Genomic DNA, 20,127 nt, shown 5'->3' with positions numbered 1-20,127 from the left:
ATTGTTGTGTTGGTCACCAGCATTTGAAGGTAACGTTATATTACACTGATAACATGATGGGAAATGCAGCACTTTATTCAAGGACTAGTGCATTTGGTGTTGATGCTACTTCAGTAAGTTAGCTTGCGAGAATGTTAGCTTAGCATCTAAAGTTGTCATCATTTCAGTTGTATCTGGAGAAGTCTGTAGCGTTAGGTGTGACAACCTTTTATTTTAGAGTACTTTTGGAATAGATACCCAAGTAGATTCAGGGGGAACTTTATCCAAAGATGTCTAAATTACTTGTACAATATTAAAGATTTATCAAATCCTTCTATAACTAAATCATTTCATTCTCATTAACACATGTATGTACTACAATTGATGTTGATGTCATTGTTTGTAAAGGGTAAACGAAATGAGAGAAAACCTTTGCATCACTCAGTTTTACTGTACATCTATCTATAAATTAGCTTGGTTTTATATAATCTGGTACTAAAGCTGTGGTTTGTGGATTCTGATGTCCCTTTCTTTGTGTAGGCACTGCAATGATGTCAGCCTCTGAAAAGCAGCAGGTAGAACATAGAGAACCATGCGTCAACCCTGGAAACCCAGTGTTCTCCTGCAAGATGACTGCAGCAGTGAAAGATGACCTGCCAGCGCTGAAGGCAAAGCTCCAGAATCCACTGTACAGGACCACCTCCAGAGAATATGGACGTCTCCCTCCAACCTTTGAAAGCTCACCGTGTACCTTCCACCCGAAATCCCAAAGATTCTCCCAATACCTGTGCAAGAGTGGGATGTATTGTAACACCACCTTCAATACTGCCCTAGACCGAAGCAGGGTGTACGACTGTCCCAATTTACAGCACACCCTATAAATGCATGATTGACCGTTTGAAGTGGTATTTTTCAATTGAAGTTTTAGTTTAGAATAGATGGACCACTAAGTGAATCAGTGTGAATAAAAAAAGAATGCCTCAATGTACAGCCATCGTCTTTGACGCTTTGATTTACCCATCTGTCTTTTAAAGGATAATATTAAGTATACCACCATATATATATATATATATATAAGTGAGAGCCCAGCCTAAATAAAAGCCTATGGTTTGAAGCCTAGAGATGTCAAACCATTTTTGTTATGATTACACAGAGAAGGACATTCTTATTCTTAAAATTAACAGCTAAAACTGATTCTCAAAGTTACATTTTCTTTTTTTTTACCATTAAAATTTAGATTCACCTGGTAAATGTAACCTCTTGATCCTTAGTTCTCCCATTAAATGTCCTCAATCTGTAAAGTCGATCTGTAAAGTTAGAAGAAACCACTACAAGATAATATCACAATTATTCTCTATTGTATTGTTCTAGCAGTCAATGTGATTTCATTATTCTTACACAATATAGACTCAAATATTCAAAGTTATGACACCATGTATTTGGGTGCCCTTTAAAATGGAAATATGTTACCTGCCTTGTGCATCATATTTTATTTTTTTTAATCTTCGCGTTCAGGTACTCTGGGAAAGTTGCATTCTGGCATTCACGTGCCTTCATACAATTTATGTTTTTGCTGGATTATTTACTTACATAAAACAAATGTAGGAGCTGACTTGTTTGGTACTCTTGTCTAATGTAATTAACGTTACTTTATGTAACTTTACTTTGTGCATTTTCATCTGATGTCATATGGTATCGTTATAACTTGTTGCATTTATTCTTGCCTCTCACCATCTTTCTTTGTATCGTAAAACATATACATGGTACAGAAATAAAACACACAAAACAAAAAAACAATGATGTCTAAAGTAACTCTCATTGGGAGATGAAAGAAAGAGAGAAAGGGAGATACAAAGAAGGGGAAACGTTGTTGACGTTGTCTTCAACAGAAACCCTCCTCCTCCACAGCTGATGATGGACAACCTTTTAGCTGCTACGGAACTAAACCGCTAGCGGTGCACCCTCGTTAAGATGTGTGAGCGGTGTTAGCTGACCGTCATATGAATGTGCTGTTTTAGAGTTCAGTAAAGGTGTGTTAAAGAACATAGACGGGTCATGTAAACGTGCCCATATACCAAACCGGCGTTTAAGTACCACGCGTGGATCAATGCTACTCGCGTTAGCTCACTGGTGTAGTTTGACAGTAGCATCAGAGGAGTGAAACCGGCTAACCGCTAGCTGTTAGCTGCTACACTTAGCCTAGCAGGCTAGTTAGCTCTGTTCTGTTCACTACTTCGGTCTGGACCGACCGAGTTTCGATGCTGCTGTTTGTCAAGTGGTAGCAACGTAAGTATGTGTTTCAGTTAAAACTGGACCATTATAGTTCACTAACGAAATGATGAGTTTGTGAGACTTGGGTTTTTTAATAGGAACCGCTAATGTTACAATGCCTGCTTGGTGGGTGGGTGGCTAGCGTGCTAGCCGGCTAACTGAAAATATCTTGTATATCATCAATAGTGAAATGTCTCAGTAATTCAGTACACGACGAGCTGTCTACGTACACAGCACAACTATAGGTTGAAACAGCTAATGTTAGAAATATTACAATAACATATTATTCGCTACTTTGCTTGAGAGATAAACTTCTAAAGGGCCAATGTTGATTTTATTTTATTTTCTCTAGTTTTCACTATTTTATTTCTCCCAGGCTTGACATTGGTGTGTATCTTCGGCAAGCTTTGCTGCTTGAAGAACACGATCAGCTGCGAACTAATAACATATACTGCTCGAACAGACTTAACTTAGAATGTCACTCTTTGTGTTGTGTTTTGTTTGTGTTGCTCTCACAGCCACGCGAGCCCTGGATGAGAACTGGACCCGACCCTCGGGCTGTCTATGATGTTCAAAGCTTTTTTTTGTTGCATCACCTGACCCCTCCTGGTCTGTTTGACTAGCCATTATTACTCCCAAACCAATCCCACATTTCTGCTTGGCAACAGTATGATCATTCACGTTGACCCCACCCAGCCCACTGGGACAAGAATACCCCCAAACCAAGCTCTCCAAATGATATGATAGTAGCCACCTGGATCACTTTTTGTGCTTGCAGGAGCCTTGCAAGGGTTCTGCTCTTCCTTTCCTCCTCAAACTCCCTCTGTCCATTCTGGGAGACCCTTGCCAGTGTGGTCTCCGGCACTGGAACCATGGGTAACAGCTGTGTGTGCCGGGAGGATAGCGACTTGGAAGATCATCACCATGGGTCGTCGAGGGCTACCAGAGGACAAGCCAGGCGGGTGGATCACGGTACGGGCGTAGGTGTTGATGCCGGAGAGGCGCGGAGCAGTAGACCCAGGGACCCAGTCAGGCCGCCACGGCGAGGGCGAGGGCCCCATGAGCCGAGGCGGAAGAAGCAGAATGTGGATGGCCTGGTGCTGGACACGTTGGCTGTCATCAGGACACTAGTGGACAAGTAAGTCTTGATAAAAGTATATTATATAGATAGAGATGATGGGTGGAAGAGTCAGAGTGGACTGTACAGTTTAAAAATGAGTTTTCTATAGTTTCAATGAGACTAACAGTAGATTAAGTCTTTTGTGAGTTCAGCCAACAAAATAATGCTATTGTCATTTATGTTGAGATACTTAAGTAGCAGTAATTAAATGTGGATATAAAGGTATACGTGCTCTGGAAAAGAAATTAAAGTGTACTAAGTGTTGGCTTGGCACATGTGGATCTTCTTGATGGGGTTGTTTGTTTTCATAACTTGAGATACAATAACATTAGGATCAGGTAGAGCAGACGGGGTAAAATGCCATCCACAGAAGCTCCTCATGACACTGAAGCTCAGTCAAACTCGTGCCCTCTAGAGCCAGAGAAGTCACAGACGCTGCTGTCTTCCAGCAGAAGCGTCACACAAGGTTGGTTTGTTGTCACGGACACACAAACATCACATGCGCGACTTTTTGAAGGAGTAGAGGGTACACAGTAAAGTCACGCCTTTGCGATGACTAAGTCCTGTGTCCTTTATTTGGAACAAACGGCACAGTAAAATTTGTGCAGAAACCCGAGCAACACTACTCTGAGTCCCTCGTGGGAAGTACTGTAACGAATGCCGTTAGAGATGCTCTGATGTCGTATTGTGTTGGCTTGGTCGCGCTTGTCTCTTTGACAATGCCATTTATATTTAAATTATTGTTAAAATGTGCTCTGCACTTAGCCGGTTCTGTAGATTAATGATATATTGTCTGCAGACTGAAAAACCTTTCTCATCCTCCACAGAGGTCTTTGTTTTGTAACAGGTAGAACTACTCAGAGAGCACTTTGTGCAAGTCCGTTTCCTTTATGTACTGCGTTTCCTCTCTTGATGTAGCCATGACTTGCTGCAATGATGTAGTAAGATTTGTGTTGCCTGCGTAGATGCTGAAGCCCTTTTTTTCCCTGATCCTCCTGTTCCCCTAAGCTATCGTTCTCTGCAGAGAAAAGCTGTTCAGCATGACCCATTGGGACTTACAGCTATTCTATCAGCACAGGTTTGCGTGGCTTTGAGAAGAAAATATGAGTGGGATGAATGTTTGAGTGTGTCCAGTTGATATGAAAAATATGAATGTTAAAATAGGCCCACGTAAATGACAGCTAGTGTAGTCTGGTCCTATTCATGGCAGCAGCTAGTACGCTTAATGTTCTCCGTCGACCTTAATGAGAAACAAGTTTCAGATTGAGTTCCTTTCCAAACGTTTCTTTCCTCTCCACCTGTAGCTTTTCAGTGGTTTGACCCTTTGCGTAAATGTGTTTTATGAATTCTAGTTTATAGTTTAAAGAAGCGGACCACTTTCTCATATTATCAGCATACAATCAGCCACTTGTTGAACTGCCCGTGTTTTATTTTACATTTACAGATTCACTCCACTTCATTGACATTTATTCTCGCACAGTTTGTCCACACAGATGAACTGTAGTCTACCATTTTAGCAGGACTGGTACATAAAAAAAGTTCTTCCAACTTTGTTAATTAATAACTGAATTTCAAGGTTGAAGTTTAGTATTCGTGGCAGCTGTAAGACTAATATGGTGGAGAGTGTGTACATCTGTGCTCTTCACTTTCTGTTGACTCTCAGTAAGAGCTGTCGGTTTGTCCGGTTGTTTCTGAAACTATAGTTTGTGTTGGATTCGTGGCGAAAGAACATTTCGATTACATTTGATAGCCTAGAGATGATTATTCTATCAAGTAACCAGATGATTTATTGATGTAAATCAAATATTCAGTTCCACCTCTAATAGAGCTGCATTACATTGTACACCATCTGTGTGTCAAGAAACTAAAATAATAAAACGACGGTTGCAAGATAAAGCGGAAAAAAAAAATCCACTTTATGAGAATACTGCTAAATACTGCAGCTTGTCTTTTGAATACTTCTCCTGCTCTGTAAGAAACATGCATGTACATTTCCAAGAATGCGTTCACGTTTGACTCGGTCACAAAACTAAGTCACAGTAATTCTTAGCTGTGTTCGGGATCTTGAGGATCAAGTTGGCTGACGTAATAACAAAAGCAGTTTTCCTCTTGGGACGAGTCATGACAAGCAACGGCAGCATCATCAAAAACAACAACCACTCAAGTAAATCGTTTCCGCTTGATTCCCCTCTCCATGGGATCACATTGCTCTCCACAGCCATTAAGCGCACAGAGGCATGAATGATTTGTTTGATAATGTTTCATATGCAGTGATCACTGTGTCATAAAGATGAAGTTGCCACCGTCATTTGTATAAAGTATGCACATAAATAAATGCATATATATTACAGGAAATAGAGCAGAGTCTGTGATGTAGAGCATTCAGGTGAAACACGTTATCACATTCTGTCCCAAACTTTTGTTTTTCAGTGACCAAGAACCCCCTTACTCCATGATCACTTTGCACGAGATGGCAGAGACAGGTAAGGAAAACAATAAAAGCACTCATTCACTCACTGGGCATGGGGTTATTAGACAGCACTTTGTCCAGTTGAAAAGCTAATACAGATATGGTAAGCAATGTGATGCAATTTAAGGCAAAAGCATTTCTTCACGTGTTTTGTAATGACACGATCAGAGGTCCTAAAATGGGAAAATGTAGGAACGTTGGCTCTCCTCAGGAACAGGGATTTGACGAAGTGGCTAATGTCTCAACAGACAAAAAGATTCCCTGCTTGGTTCTTAGTCATGTGCACAAAACATCCACCGGACTGTAGCTGTACACCTGAAGCTTTTCACACATTATCTACGGGATTTATCATTTCTACTGACTGATGAGGAGTCCCATGAATTCAGACGGGTCTCTTCTGAATATGTTGTCGTCCCCCCCCCCCCCCCCCCCCCCCCAGGCTGAGTTGGTGGGTTGTTTTTGAGAACTGCTGAGGCGGTGATATTTCAGTAGCTTTGTAAGCAGCAGACAGTCACAGTCCTCTTCCTGTGTTCAGTGATGGTTTTTCCTATTTAGCCTCTTCTGGTGTGTGTGTGTGTGTGTGTGTGTGTGTGCGTGTGTGTGTGTGTGTCCATTGATACGTGTTGTTCAAAAGCAGGTCTAGCAGTAAGCATAATTGGGTTGAGCTTTGTTCTGTTGTTAAGAAGAAACAGTTTTGACGGCCAACATGTTAAAAAAGTAAAATAGTAAAAAGTAAAATAGGTCATTCATGTCAAACTGAAGTGTTTGCTGCTTACAGTCCTGCAGTAATATCGCTGCCTCAGCATTTCTCCAACACATTACATCACCTGGGGAAGGGCCGTGGTCACAAGCTGAAACACTGCAGCATCATGTGTTGGTCGCTGCTCACTGACTGGGCGGATTTTCATTTAGATTTGTTTCTATTTGAAGCTTGAGTCGATGTCGGTGCTTTCTTGTACATATGGGGAACGATGCTCTCACGCTGTGTGTTTGTGTTTGTGCGTAGACGCGGTAGCCTTTTGAATTGTCGTGTTTGCACATATGGTGTCTGACGCTCTCATGGCGTGGTGGTGTCGAGTGGTTCGACAACAGCCAAGTTGGTTCTTAGCTTGCAGACACTGAACCGTGAAGGCAGCCAAGCTGCAAGCCAGTCGCTTTCTGTTTGACATGTGCCGTGATGTTACATTATTCATCAGCCAGTTGGCCGGGGGGCTTTCATAAGTGTTAGAGAGAGCTTCTTATTGACTCATCTAATGGACAGGAAATGGATGTTTTAGTATGTTATGCTGCAGCTGATAGTCATAATACAGAGGTCTGTCAAAGTGACTTCAGCACAGTTGAGTTACCGTTGAGTTATCTGTTTTCATTGGGACTAACGGTGCTGATTCCTTTAAGTGTGTGTTATTATAATGAAAGAACCTTCTTCTTCTTCTTCTTCAGATGATGGTTGGCTGGAGGTTGTCCAGTCTCTGATTCGAGTGATCCCATTGGACGATCCGCTTGGCCCTGCAGTGATAACCCTTCTGTTGGATGAGTGTCCCCTGCCCACCAAGGTTAGTGGCTAATAACCGTGTGTGACACAGAAGGAGTCATTTGGGCAAATAACTTTAAAATAATATGACCTGCAACCTAGAACTTTCTTAAGATGAAATCTCAAAACTAACCCAGCTCTAATAAAAACCATCTTTGTCTTCCTCTTTCCATGGCCTTTTCTGTATTTTGGTGATTGAGTTTATGTACAATGGGACATAGCTAAAACCCCTCATGATCAGCTGTTTTTACGCCTCGAGGAACTGGCTTCTAACTTCATCACATGCATTGTTTTCATTTGGCCTCGGCTCCCTCCTCCTCCCCCACTACCTCCTATTTGTCCCGTTGGACAAATATGATCTGTCTGGGACCCCCTGCCTCCTGGTCCAAAGCAACCCGAGGACAAAGGGCATACTATGACACTGTGCACAGTATGAACTCTGTAGTCATTCCAGTATTTGAGCAGAATTATGCTTCACCTAACAAAACACATTTTGCTGGATTAAAATTAAAAAATGCAAAGCCTCAAACACAGGGCAGCTTAAAAAAAGGAAATACGAACTTCTTGCCTGCAGGTGGTGCGTATAAGTAGCATAAGTAGGCTGGACTCGAACTGCGAGTGTGAAAGTGCTGACACTGCAGCTCTACAGATGGATGATATTGTCTGATGGTGCTTTCTGCTGCATCAGTAACACTTTGTCTCTGTTAATAAAGTAGATTTGATTTACTTTTGGTGTGCTTTCTCCAGCTGTTGGTCCAGAGAATCACCGCTAGCAGTAGCAAAAGTGTGTGTGTGTGAGCGCGCCTGCGCCCACTTGAATTTCGTACTTAGTAACTTTACCTTTTTGGGAACATTGTGACTGAAATTGTAACGTGTCATCTCTCCATCCTCTGGAACGTTTGTATCGTTTGGTAGAAACTGTGTGTATGTGACTTCCGTCAGAGTAACCGCTCCGTCTCCTCTCATCAGGATGCTCTCCAGAAGCTGTCGGACATGTTGAGTCTGAGTTCGGCAGTAGCGCGACAGGACGCTCTAAACCCAGCTAAACACCGAAACACCACAGCTGTCCTGGGCTGCCTCGCAGAGAAACTGGCTGGTAAAGTCCACATTTACACACGAGATACTCTTTACTCTTTGAGTCAATAGTCTTTGCTCTGCACCACCTCCATTGGAAGGTTACTTGCTCGCTATGGACTTGTCGACGTTCAAGCTCATTGCAAACAGCAGATTGTTTTAGGTTTAATTCTACTATTTCTGCTATTAATAATCGTGTAATATATCATTTATCATGTATAATATAAATACAGAGTCATGGATGCTCTTTCATATCTTTATGTGCAGGCTGGTGGTGTATTGAAGTCAGATTAGACCAGCTTTGCTCAGTCTAAATAAATAATCTTAGAATCATGAATCAGCTCCTCTAAACGTCACACAGTCACTTTCTTAACACAGAGGTTAAAATACTTTATCCTTGTTTCTTTACATTTCTTCTTTAGGTCCGGCTAGTATCGGATTGTTGAGCCCTGGAACCCTTGAGTACCTTCTAGAGAGCCTGGTGAAAACACACACACACACACACACACACACACGCACGATGTTGCGTTGGGACGGTCATCACTGTCCTGGTGATCCCTCAGCAACCAAGCTACATTTTTGTTTACAAAATGCCTAATCAACAACAATGCTTTGTATCCTGCTACATGCTTTTCATAGATGAAATGACATGCTGACTCTGTGTAAATGTAGCGTTAACATGTCAGTATCCTTCAAATGAACGTATGATGGGAAGTCCAGCCATGTCAGACAGCCAGGGTGGTAGTTTCTACAAATGAGTGTTTGTCAAAGCTATAAGGTAGTCAATTCTGCAATTTAGTTTCATACTGATGCAATAAAACACATCCACATGTAGACAACTTTAGTGGAAAAAACCCTGCAGCTGCTTCTCAGAGAAAGCCTTTCAGTTCTGCCTTTGACAATGTCCTTTTTAATATGAAGCAGTTGCAACATGTGTTGCGGTGTGTAAGGAAAATAATATGTTTTGTTGATACATTTTAGTTACATGACTGTCAGTGCGCTGACGGAGGTATGCAGGCCATTGCTCTTCGTAGAGTGATGGTTACACAGTCGATAAAGTGAAGTGGCATTGTGACATGTTGGTTACAAAACTCTCAGCCACCTTGGTTTCATCCAGCGTCTGTCCTAGGAAGCACGCTCACCGTGATTTAATAAGAGAAGGCCTAGTTATATAAGACGTGTGTTGTTATCGAAGTGTCATGGAAGAACATGTTTCAAACTGATGATGATTTCTGTACATCTTCCTCCAGAGCTCTGAAGCCCACCCTACGGTCATGCTGTTTGCTCTCATCGCTTTGGAGAAGTTCTCCCAGACCAGTGAGTTCACAAAGGCCAGGCTCATATTGAAGATTCATGATGCGTCGGTTGAAATCTTGTGACTTCCTTTACGAAAGAACACAAAGATGAAACAGAAAGTGCCCGTATCAAAGTATGCCATGACAACGGGCACGGCCAAAGTCTCAACTTCTGCTTTCTCCGACCTCCCTGTTGGTGGTTTGTTTACTTTTGCATCTGAAAAATGATGCTGTGAGGTAGAGACACAGCTGTTCTGTTCATCAACAGCTTTTTCCTGTTTATTTTGAAACCAATATGTAAATTGCTGATTGGTACAAATGCAAAACCGTGATGCACCTCTCCACCTCTTTGTGGTCCCCACCAGCCAATTGCCTCAATCGGCTTATATTACATTTCTACAAAGTTTTACAACCGCTTGTTAATCCGAACATTGCCTCTCCTTCATCGGCCTTTAAAGACGTATTGCGCTGATGTCCCGCCCATCTCTGACACTGTTTGACTGTTTTAAAACACACATGCCTGGTGCATCTTCTTGCCCTCAGGTGAGAACAAACTGACGGTGTGCAAGTCGTGCATCAGCAATCGACTCGCTGTCCTAGAGTCGTGGGCGGAGCATCCTGACTACCTGAAGAGGCAGGTCGGCTTCTGCTCGCAATGGAGCCTCGACAACCTGTGTGAGTACAAGTAGCCACGCTGCTTCCGACGTTGTATGTTTGTGTCGGATCGCATGCCACAGGCTCTTTGAGTTGGCGTGTGTGTGTGAGCGTGTGAGTCGCTCGAGAAAGAAATTTGAAAATGTTTTCATCCTCCGTCCAGTCCTAAAGGAGGGTCGTCAGTTCACCTACGAGAAGGTCAACCTCACCAACATCAACGCCATGCTCAACAGCAATGATGTCAGCGAGTACCTCAAGATCTCCCCGACTGGACTAGAGGTGTGTGTGTGTGTGTGTGTGTGTGTGTGTGTGTGTGTGTGTGTGTGTGTGTGTGTGTGTGTGTGTGTGTGTGTGTGTGTGTGTGTGTGTGTGTGTGTGTGTGTGTGTGTGTGTGTGTGTGTGAGTGTATGAGATTGGCACAACAGATCCACTCCTTAGGAAATTATGCCTTTTCCAACATTGACATTTCAATAGTTTATTCCCATTAGCCTGATTCTAAAGTATACATTTATCTATCTATCTATCTATCTAAATGTTTTTCATCTGTATGAGTGTTCTCTCTCTCTTTGCTGCCCTCCTCAGGCGCGATGCGATGCCTCGTCCTTTGAGAGCGTGCGTTGCACCTTCTGCGTGGATTCAGGCGTTTGGTACTACGAGGTGACGGTCGTTACATCGGGCGTGATGCAAATCGGATGGGCCACCAAGGACAGCAAGTTCCTCAACCATGTACGCCTCTTCAGTGTCTGTGCTGTTCTGCTCTTCCACATCCGGTCTGTTCTGCAGTCGCATAATTTGGCGTTTTGTGTGTGTGTGTGTGTTTTACAGGAGGGCTATGGGATAGGTGACGATGAATACTCGTGTGCGTATGATGGCTGCAGGCAGCTCATCTGGTACAACGCTCGCAGTAAACCTCACTCTCACCCCTGCTGGAAGGAGGGTATGCAGTACACACACACACACACACACACACACACACGCGCGCTGACTACTGTTTCTCAACCATATACTTCAAAGAAAGTTTATTTGTCTGACTGAACATTAGAAAAGAGGCGACGCCACGCTTTAAATATCAGTCTTATTTGTTTAGAAACTGCTTTATCGTATTGAGCGTCTCTGGGGTGCTTTTGTGATTTTTAGCACCCACACACTGCCGTCAGCGCCAGGCTCTGATTAAGCTCCCACACGGAGTGTTGGATAATAGTAATAACAGTGCGCCAAGACTTTATTCTTCTGCGTGTGTGTGGCCTGTTTAGGAGACGCCATCGGCTTCCTGTTGGACCTCAGCAAGAAGCAGATGATTTTCTATCTGAACGGACATCAGCTGCCGCCAGAGAAACAGGTCTTCTCCTCAGCCACGTAAGCGCACACACACACACACACACAGACACACACACACACACACACAGTCCTGTGCCTGGTTTCAACTGTTGTCCTCTCTCATACACATCTTTCCTTTATCTTTCTGTCATTCCTCCTCTTTTCCCCATGCGTGTTTCCTTTATCTTTCTTCTGTCCCTTTCTCGAATGAACCCCCATCTTTCCTTCACCTCTGTGTCCATCAGGTCCGGTTTCTTTGCAGCAGCCAGCTTCATGTCTTACCAGCAGTGCGAGTTTAACTTTGGGGCCAAGCCTTTCCGTCACCCACCTCCTGTGAAGTTCAGCACCTTCAACGACTTTGCGTCACTGCTGCCTGGTGAAAAGATCATCCTACCCAGGTAACCAATTGAAGCTGGTCCTCAGAGGGATTCTTAGTGTCTAAAATAGACTTGGGATTTGGGAAGGCAGTTTGCAATCTGTTGTCTTACCTAACCGTCTCCTGACTAGTGAATAATTAGTCTGCACACAGCGTCCAACACTTCTGGGGTCGCTCCAGCGTACATGGAGCATTTTGATCTCTCTTTAGTTCGCTGGCCTTTAGCTCTGTAGACTCTTCGTGACTGTAATGACTAGTTAAAGGACGACTTGAAGGAATACAACAATATTTGTACAAGAGACGGTCACGCATCATCTTTACTGGCTGACGTGTACAAAGCAACAGAGCCGTCTTTTGGCAGGCACTTAGTGGTGACTCTCTTCAGTTCAGGGTTTCCAGTAACTCCTGGCAGGCACCCAGCATCCACAAATCTCTGGCAGTGGAACACTGAAATGAAATGCGCTATTAATGTTATTTATTACACCTGAATGTGACAAGACTAAATGTCTGCCATGTAAAGGGTCTACCAGCCTGTATTACATAAGATCTTTAGTGAAGCTTAAAAGGATCACATTCAGTTGACTCTGTCAGAAAGATGTTCACTCAATTCTATCGCAATCCCAACAACACCACCTGGAACATTACCGTAGCTGCACCAAGAAGTCTCTGACACAATGTCAGCAAAAACTAAACATTCAAATCTAGACATAGAAATAATTATTACACTTGTTTTCATTTAAACAAAGAGGTCTACTTGTTATTGACATAAGCAAAAAATAAAAAAGCTAAAAATGTATTCACATTGTATGCTCTATCTTGAGTATTACAATTAGAGCAAACTAGGTGAAGAACTGGAACAAGTAACAAAATACGTGTATTCACAGAAGAAAACAGCTTTAATTACTGTGTGTGTGTGTGTGTGTGTGTGTGTGTGTGTGTGTGTGTGTGTGTGTGTGTGTGTGTGTGTGTGTGTGTGTGTGTGTGTGTGTGTGTGTGTGTGTGTGTGTGTGTGTGTGTGTGTGTGTGTGTGTGTGTGTGTGTCACAGACACCGGCGTCTGGCCTTACTAAAGCAGGTTAGCATCCGAGACAACTGCTGCACGCTGTGTTGTGACGTCATGGCGGACACGGAGCTGCGGCCCTGTGGACACGGGTATGTGTGTCACAAACTATTCTGTTGAAATTCAAATATCTTGGGTACAAATAGTTTTATAGAATATCATTGAGAGCAGCTTGTCTTTGTAAATAATATGTTGGTTAGACTATTACTCAAGTCAATTTTCTTCCGACTAGAATTTTTCTTTGAGTGGATAGTAAAATCTTCCTTCATGTCCCCCCCCCCCTCTCTATCCTCCAGTGGTATGTGTATGGAGTGTGCCTTACAGTTAGAGACGTGCCCCCTGTGCCGCCAGGACATCCAGACCCGCGTCAGACTCATTGCACATGTCTCCTGACGAACCTCCTGCCCCTTCTCCATCAAGGAGAGACACACAAGCCCCACAGCATCGCCCTCCTCCTCCTCTAATCCCCTCTCACCCGGCAGGGCTACGAGCGCCGTGCCACGGCGTTGTGACGATACCAGAGCTAGGACTTCTGGTACGAGGAAGCGGCGATGGAGGGGGGGGAGTGAAGAAAAAGAGGAGATGAGAGGAGGGGGATTCAAACCACAGCTGGATCCCTGGGAGCTTTCTCCCATTGGCCTACATCTCCTCTTTTGTACCCTTCTGACAGCTCGCTGCAGAAGCCGGGCCAAGAATCGTCAACTTTCTATATAAACAGCGTTCATTTCAGAAATGAGGAGCAGAAACAATTTAACAAGATTACAGACGGAACAGTCTCTCATCTGCAAGCCCCTGTGTAGTTATCAGACATCCTTTCTATGATATGAGGATCCCACCGCGCTTTCAGCCCACAGGCTGCTACTATTTAATCCCATCATCGTCACGCACACGTCTGCAGATCAGAAAGGGTAACAGAAAAGATCACCGCCTGTCGTACAGTGTTAACCCCAAGGTACAGATACATTTGCGATGAATCTCACTTTCATGTTTTTGGGGTGTAGATAAGCGAACTGTGGTGTTCTCGAGGTAGCATTTTCATTCTCTTTTCTCCAGCTTATACCGACACGTCTCCCTTTGTCAGCCTCACAGTCTGTACTGATTGATTTCCCACAGGGAGGGTTTGCCTTTTGGAAAAAAGAAATGTCAGATTTTACTCAAAGTCAGAAATCTTTAAAGTTGCAGAAACCATTCCAATATTAGAGTTTTCTGATTCGGTTTTCAAATGTTAGAAATTAAATCAGCTGTGAGAACGTTTACGAAAATAATCTTGACAACCAGTGGAAAAAAACAACAACTTGAATCTGTATTATAAGTAATTTTTTACACAGCTGACCCTGCTGCTTCTCAGATGTTATATGTCCTCAGTCATGTATGCAACAAACAGCAGATATATACACAGAGATCAGGATTGACAGAAAGTTACAATTATAACAATTCTAAGTGCTTATGTATGAAGAGCCAGTGAGGGAGAAGTGAACAACTGAATTTCCACCACCGTCACAATTTATCTGAGATTGATTGATTGGTGATGACAACCTTTAACGCAGTGCCACCACGAGTCAGACTTTGAGTAAATATGTCTTCATTTTTTTTTGTTTATGACGCACACTAGTTGTCTGTATTAAGAAGACTATTTACAATCCTCAAGATGTGATTTGATTTTGTTTTATTAACGATTGTGAACGCTGATGTAGTAACTTGGTTGAGGAGCACAGCAGGTTTTGTTGATGGACAGTGTTGTATTAGCAGATCAGTAACTTGCTTAAAACAAATGTGAAATGTTTAAGTTGTTGTTTTGGGTCTGATTTGGCAGAAAAATACTTGACATCAATTAGCAAACAAACTACCCACAACACAGTACCAGGACCTGAAGAGTGTGAGCTTCAGAACAGAGTACTATGTGTTTCACTTGCTTCCAATCACAGCATACAGAATAAATGTTGTCTAAACAAGTTATTTTAGATTGGAAGGGTATCTTCCAATGTATCTTTCAGACTGATTTAAATTGTGGTGACCCTATTTGTGCTTTATATGACATGACAGTACATCTCGCTGCTCTCATTTAGCCATTTCTCCATCTTTCTCCCTCTGTCTTGATAAGAACCTCTTGTTTTCTCTCCATCCTTTACTTGAAGCATCTCTGGGTTGACTGAATGACGTTTGTGCTTTGGAAACAGGTGATGAGAGATTGTGACCGAAGAAACATTCTATTTGTACAATTATAGAAATATAATCAGGTGACATTTCAAATTATCACAATGATGAATTTTGAATTTGTTTATGAATAGTTACTACTCCACCAAATTGCATGAACAGGATCCGTAAAATCATTCAGACTATACTGGAATGATTTCTCAAAGGTAACTTCTCTCAGTAGGAGACTGAAGACTGGTCCAGTCACTGTTTTGCTCGCTTGTATTTCCTGGAGCACCTGATACTGTACATGCAGGTGAGAGAAATGATATGTTTGTCTCTACGGCTAGAGATGAAGTTCAGGATTGTAAAGATTAAGTTGTGGATCGTATTTAAAACGTCTATAAAGGAATTCTGCCCCAGAGTTCCCAAAGATGTGATTGAAGAATTATTGTTTCCTGGATTGTGATATTTGTAATAAATGTATGTCCATGTGATATTTGTTTTGTCTGACTGAGTGGTGTTTATTTACGTCTAAAAAATGTCTCAAGAACAGGTACTAATCTGATTATCACCAATTTAAGTTTTTTTTACAGAAACACTTGGCATTAACACGTAACTAAACAAAAGGCTTAAACACTATTATACTTTTATTTTCACAGACATTGATTCTTCAAAGAACAGTCGATTGCAACTAAGGAAGGTGCAAATACATAAACTGTTGACGCAAAAGATTGTAATACGATTATTTACTACGAACTATACTTAATTTGAGTGAAATTCCAGCAAAGGGAGCGAGGGTGTTTTGTGAGATCTTAGTGTGGTGGAAATTAAAGTATTTCCATGAGAGAAATTAAAAATCACCTTTAAGCTTTCTTTCTTTTAAGTATTTATTACAAGATAAAGATATAGAAAAATTATAAAAGCATACAAACAAATAAACAAAATCAAACAGATCTAACGAGCCGAAACAGCTCAAATGTGCACTAACAGATTAAACAGAATAAAACAAAGTCATATGTTGCTAATCAGCTGATAGCATTGAGAGAGTCTCCTTCACCCTGGAGGATCAAGGGAGACTGACTTCTCCACGAAGAAGCGAGCCTTAAGAACACGACTGAGTGCCGCCTTCCCCCCCCCCCCCCCCCCCCCCCCCCCCCCCCATCAGCAGGAAGCTGCATGTCAATCAAACTTCAGTCAGTCAGTCTCCTGTTGTCTGAGGGATGTTTACACAAAATCAAGTAACCATCTGTCTCCTATAAGGCTCCCCACATTTGAGAAGCTGCCCCCACTTTGGTTCCCAGAAGACGCAGGAAACCCCTGCTCTGTTGCCCATAGGTCAAAGTTCACCCTAGACCGAAACCACATGTGGACAGATTTAAGTCAAAATATAAGTCACATTAGAACTATTAACAATTTCCCCCCGACACTTAGTAGCCAGCTTTGTCTCAGAAATCTCTGTAGAATATAAATTAATAAATAAAATTGGTCCACAAAGTGTAATTTCTATAATCCCGTGGAAATGTCCTGAGGTAGGAACCAATGTGCGCAGATATTGTTCTACCCGACGGGACTCAGTTGCGCACATACGTTCGCCGTTTCCTTGGTAACAACGTTACCTTTGCTATTTACCACACGTTAACGATATATTTATCAACATGGACATCCAGAAACTAAGTAAGTATATTCAAATCCTTTAACTATCGTTAATGTATCTTAAGGGGCTGTAAAGTAATACGTTTAGTTCAAAATACAGCTCACAAACTCTGAATGTTTGTAGTCATTCAAGGCTAATAACGTTATAGTTATTATGTGTTTAACGTTAGCTAACGTTGACTAGCCTTTAGCTTCCCTAGCCAGCTAGCGTTAACTAGCTGCGTTAATGTTGTAGTTCAGTAAGGACCAAACCCAGTAAACGTTAGGCCAGACAGGCAGCTTTGTGATTGATCGAAATATCGCGTTTGTTGTATTGTTGCATTTGCTAACGTTAGCTAAAGTTAGGTGTTTTGTAGCTAACAGTTTTGCTTTAACCCAACGTTAAGTCACCATAACATGCGTGTTCACATGTAGCCTGCCTTCACTTTCCAGGAGACCGAGGCTGTGATAACATCGTAGAAATGCTCGACATGGATGAAGAAATCTTTGCTATCTCCAGGTGTGTTTCCAGAGTCACAGCTTTTGAACATTTTCCACGTAGAGCTGTGTAACTGACACGGTGTAACTATTGCTTTCTAACGTTACTTTGTGAGACAAAGTGCTCTAAGTGAAATGCAAAGGCCAAATAATTCAATGTTGAAGCTGTGTGCCATGGAACGCCAGTTTTTATTTATTGTTATTGGGACAGGTCAAAACTGAATTTACTTCCAAGGCTCAAAGGAAGTGTGAGGGCATCGTCCCTCAAGTCTACAGCTAGAGACAGCACACTTAATACATACAGTAACTGTGATATTGTGATAAACTGCATATAAAGTCTACCTTTATGATCTTTATCTCTTGTTTCTCTCCCTCCAGCTCCTCAGATGCAGACGCAGCTTTTGATGCCGTTATTGGCTGCATCGAGGACATCATCATGGGTAGGATAAGTGATGAGACCGCTCTGGTCAGTCCTTTCTAAATCAATATTTCAATCTCACCATTTGTGAAAGACACATTTTTCACATTAATAAGTGATTGTAATAGTAGTCTTATGTTGTAAAAACACATCTCAGCAGTCTTTGTGCTTAGAAAACAAATGGATAGATCTACTGAATGAGAGAAAAGTGGCCATTCTCCTAAAATAAATGGAGGCCTCTGTGACTTTATGAGGCATATTATTAAAGTGTCCTCACTGTGGGACTAATAAAAGATGATCTTATCTTAACTAATGTTGTCTTATAAAGAAATCAGGATTTAGATTCTTAAAGTTCTTCAACCAATTCCGTCAGTCTGGTATTTGTTTGTTCTGTTCGCATGGTGGAAAGTACATGACAGAAAAGTGTACAGAGTAAATCTGAAGTGTTTCGCCCGTTAATGGTGAAGATCTGTGTTGTTCTACATGTCGGATGCTTTTCAATGCTTTTAGAGGAGGAGTTCCAGCAGCTTCAGGAGAGCTTCATGGAGCAACACTACCTGGAGTTTGAGGACTCCGACGAGAACAAGCTCAGTTACACACCCATCTTCAATAAATATGTGAGTTCACATCTCGCTATGTCCTAATGTAACTCCCACACCTTTCTTCAAGGAATATGGCGATGACGATTATCTATCATCGTCTTATTCAGCCGTGTGAGCATTGTATCAACTTGTCTATAATTCCAACCTATAGCGCTATCACAGATTAGGATTTACTGAACTGTCTGTAGTAGTCAAGTAAACTAAGACCTTATTCGTGATAACATTCGTGGCTGTTGTGTAGGTTGACCTGCTGGAGAAACATCTGGAGCAGCAGCTGATGGAGAGGATCCCCGCCTTCAACATGAACACTTTCATAAAGTGGCTCATGTAAGATGTGACATCTTAACTCTCCCCTGAGACCATCTTATTCTGGCTGTTTTCCCTCCTACAACAACCAAACCACTTCATTGAAAGCAACCGGTCCGCTCAAACAGTAGTTTGTTCGATGCACCTGTTGCGCCTAAGAAGTATTATTTTGCAGCCTGCCACTAGGTGGCACAAACGTACATTGCATTGATGTGATTGGATTCCCCAACCCTGGTTACTCTCTTCCACCTGCAGGCAACACAAAGAGGAGGTGCCGGGTGACATCTTTGACCTGATGCTGACGTTCACTGACTTCATGGCTTTTAAGGAGATGTTTCTGGAATACAGAGCTGTGAGTTGTCTGCAAACTGTAGAACATCTTGAATCCCCCTTTTTTCACTGACAATCTCAACAACATAGAAATGTGGTGAATATTTTAATTCACCACATTTCTATCTTCTAGTAGGTGCATTGACAGTCTGTGCCATGTTCTCTACTTCACACTGTAAGGCTCATGCTGCATTCAAGTGGCGATGGCTGATGTTTGTAATGCTTTGCTTTAATACCAGCCGTATGAATCTGTATGTTTCTAGGAGAAGGAGGGCCGAGGTGTGGACCCGAGTCAAGAGTTGGTGATCACCTCTCTGATCCCTGCTGGCTCCAAACACACCGGGCTTCACTGAACCGCAGCTCACAAACATTTGAATTGCCTCCTTCTCTTTATGTTTGTGTAACACTTTGTTCATGGGCCTTCAGAAAGTTAGTGTCAGCTTGTGGTCACTTTTTTCGGGGGGAGTTTTGTGCTCTAATGGTGAGCTGTTGGATACATTGCCCATAAATCTACAGTCTGAACAAATGACCCCAAAATCATAATGCATTCCTCTGTGTTTGTATGTGTTGGGATGGCATGTGTGCTCAAGAGCTTCTTTGTAGTTGAAGAGTGAAGATGGAAGGTGTTCTGGGGCTGGTACTAGATTTGTGTGTTTCAGTTCATCCTACTGGTTCTTATGTAAAAGGCATCAACACATCTTGTAAGCACGGGAAACAATTTGATATGATTGAATGTTTGACTCTGCTCTCTTTGCCTGGTGTGTGTTTTTCACAAGAAAAGAATATTGCTGAATTATTGTTTTATGAAGTTTTAAATTATTTGGTCAGTTTGAAAACTCTTTGAGTTTGGTGCCTGAAAGTGATTTTTAATGTATTAAGTGATTGTGTGCATGTGTCTGCAATTGAGAATAAGACCTACAGTATAGTTTTCAGTACAATGTCAAAGTATTTTCTACTCGTTTTAACATGACAGCTGTAATTGTAAACATACACTTATGTCCCTGCTGATGTTTCATTTGTTAACAAAGATATATTTTAAATAAACAGGTACAAGCCTTA

The 20,127-nt window shown here is 42.1% G+C and overlaps 2 protein-coding genes across 4 annotated transcripts; both read left to right on the top strand.

The window, feature by feature from the left end:
• Window positions 1-1,888: 1,888 nt before the first annotated feature.
• rspry1 (ring finger and SPRY domain containing 1) lies at window positions 1,889-15,776 on the top strand. Of its 3 annotated transcripts, XM_076082131.1 has the most exons (16): window positions 1,890-2,265; window positions 2,769-3,388; window positions 3,786-3,836; window positions 5,801-5,853; window positions 7,281-7,393; window positions 8,341-8,467; window positions 8,868-8,926; window positions 9,696-9,762; window positions 10,284-10,415; window positions 10,558-10,673; window positions 10,977-11,120; window positions 11,220-11,331; window positions 11,648-11,750; window positions 11,957-12,109; window positions 13,134-13,238; window positions 13,443-15,776. In XM_076082131.1, the coding sequence occupies exons 2-16, from the start codon at window positions 2,991-2,993 to the stop codon at window positions 13,537-13,539; spliced, it is 1,830 nt and encodes a 609-aa protein (XP_075938246.1). In that variant the 5' UTR covers window positions 1,890-2,265; window positions 2,769-2,990; the 3' UTR covers window positions 13,540-15,776. The 3 variants fall into 3 exon arrangements, with proteins under 3 accessions (XP_075938245.1, XP_075938246.1, XP_075938247.1); XM_076082132.1 differs by lacking the exon at window positions 3,786-3,836 and having other exon boundaries at window positions 1,891-2,265; XM_076082130.1 differs by lacking the exon at window positions 3,786-3,836 and having other exon boundaries at window positions 1,889-2,265; window positions 10,977-11,331.
• Window positions 15,777-16,826: 1,050 nt separating this feature from the next.
• arl2bp (ADP-ribosylation factor-like 2 binding protein) lies at window positions 16,827-20,127 on the top strand. Its single transcript, XM_076082276.1, has 7 exons — window positions 16,827-16,956; window positions 17,368-17,434; window positions 17,791-17,852; window positions 18,341-18,447; window positions 18,674-18,759; window positions 18,994-19,090; window positions 19,332-20,127. The coding sequence occupies exons 1-7, from the start codon at window positions 16,938-16,940 to the stop codon at window positions 19,419-19,421; spliced, it is 528 nt and encodes a 175-aa protein (XP_075938391.1). The 5' UTR covers window positions 16,827-16,937; the 3' UTR covers window positions 19,422-20,127.

This window comes from Anarhichas minor, unplaced genomic scaffold, assembly GCF_050575085.1.
Source record: "Anarhichas minor isolate MPS153535 unplaced genomic scaffold, ASM5057508v1 ptg000090l, whole genome shotgun sequence".
NCBI lineage: Eukaryota > Metazoa > Chordata > Actinopteri > Perciformes > Anarhichadidae > Anarhichas > Anarhichas minor.
The sequence above is the reverse complement of the archived record's forward strand: the minus strand, read 5'-3'. Positions and strand labels throughout refer to the sequence as shown.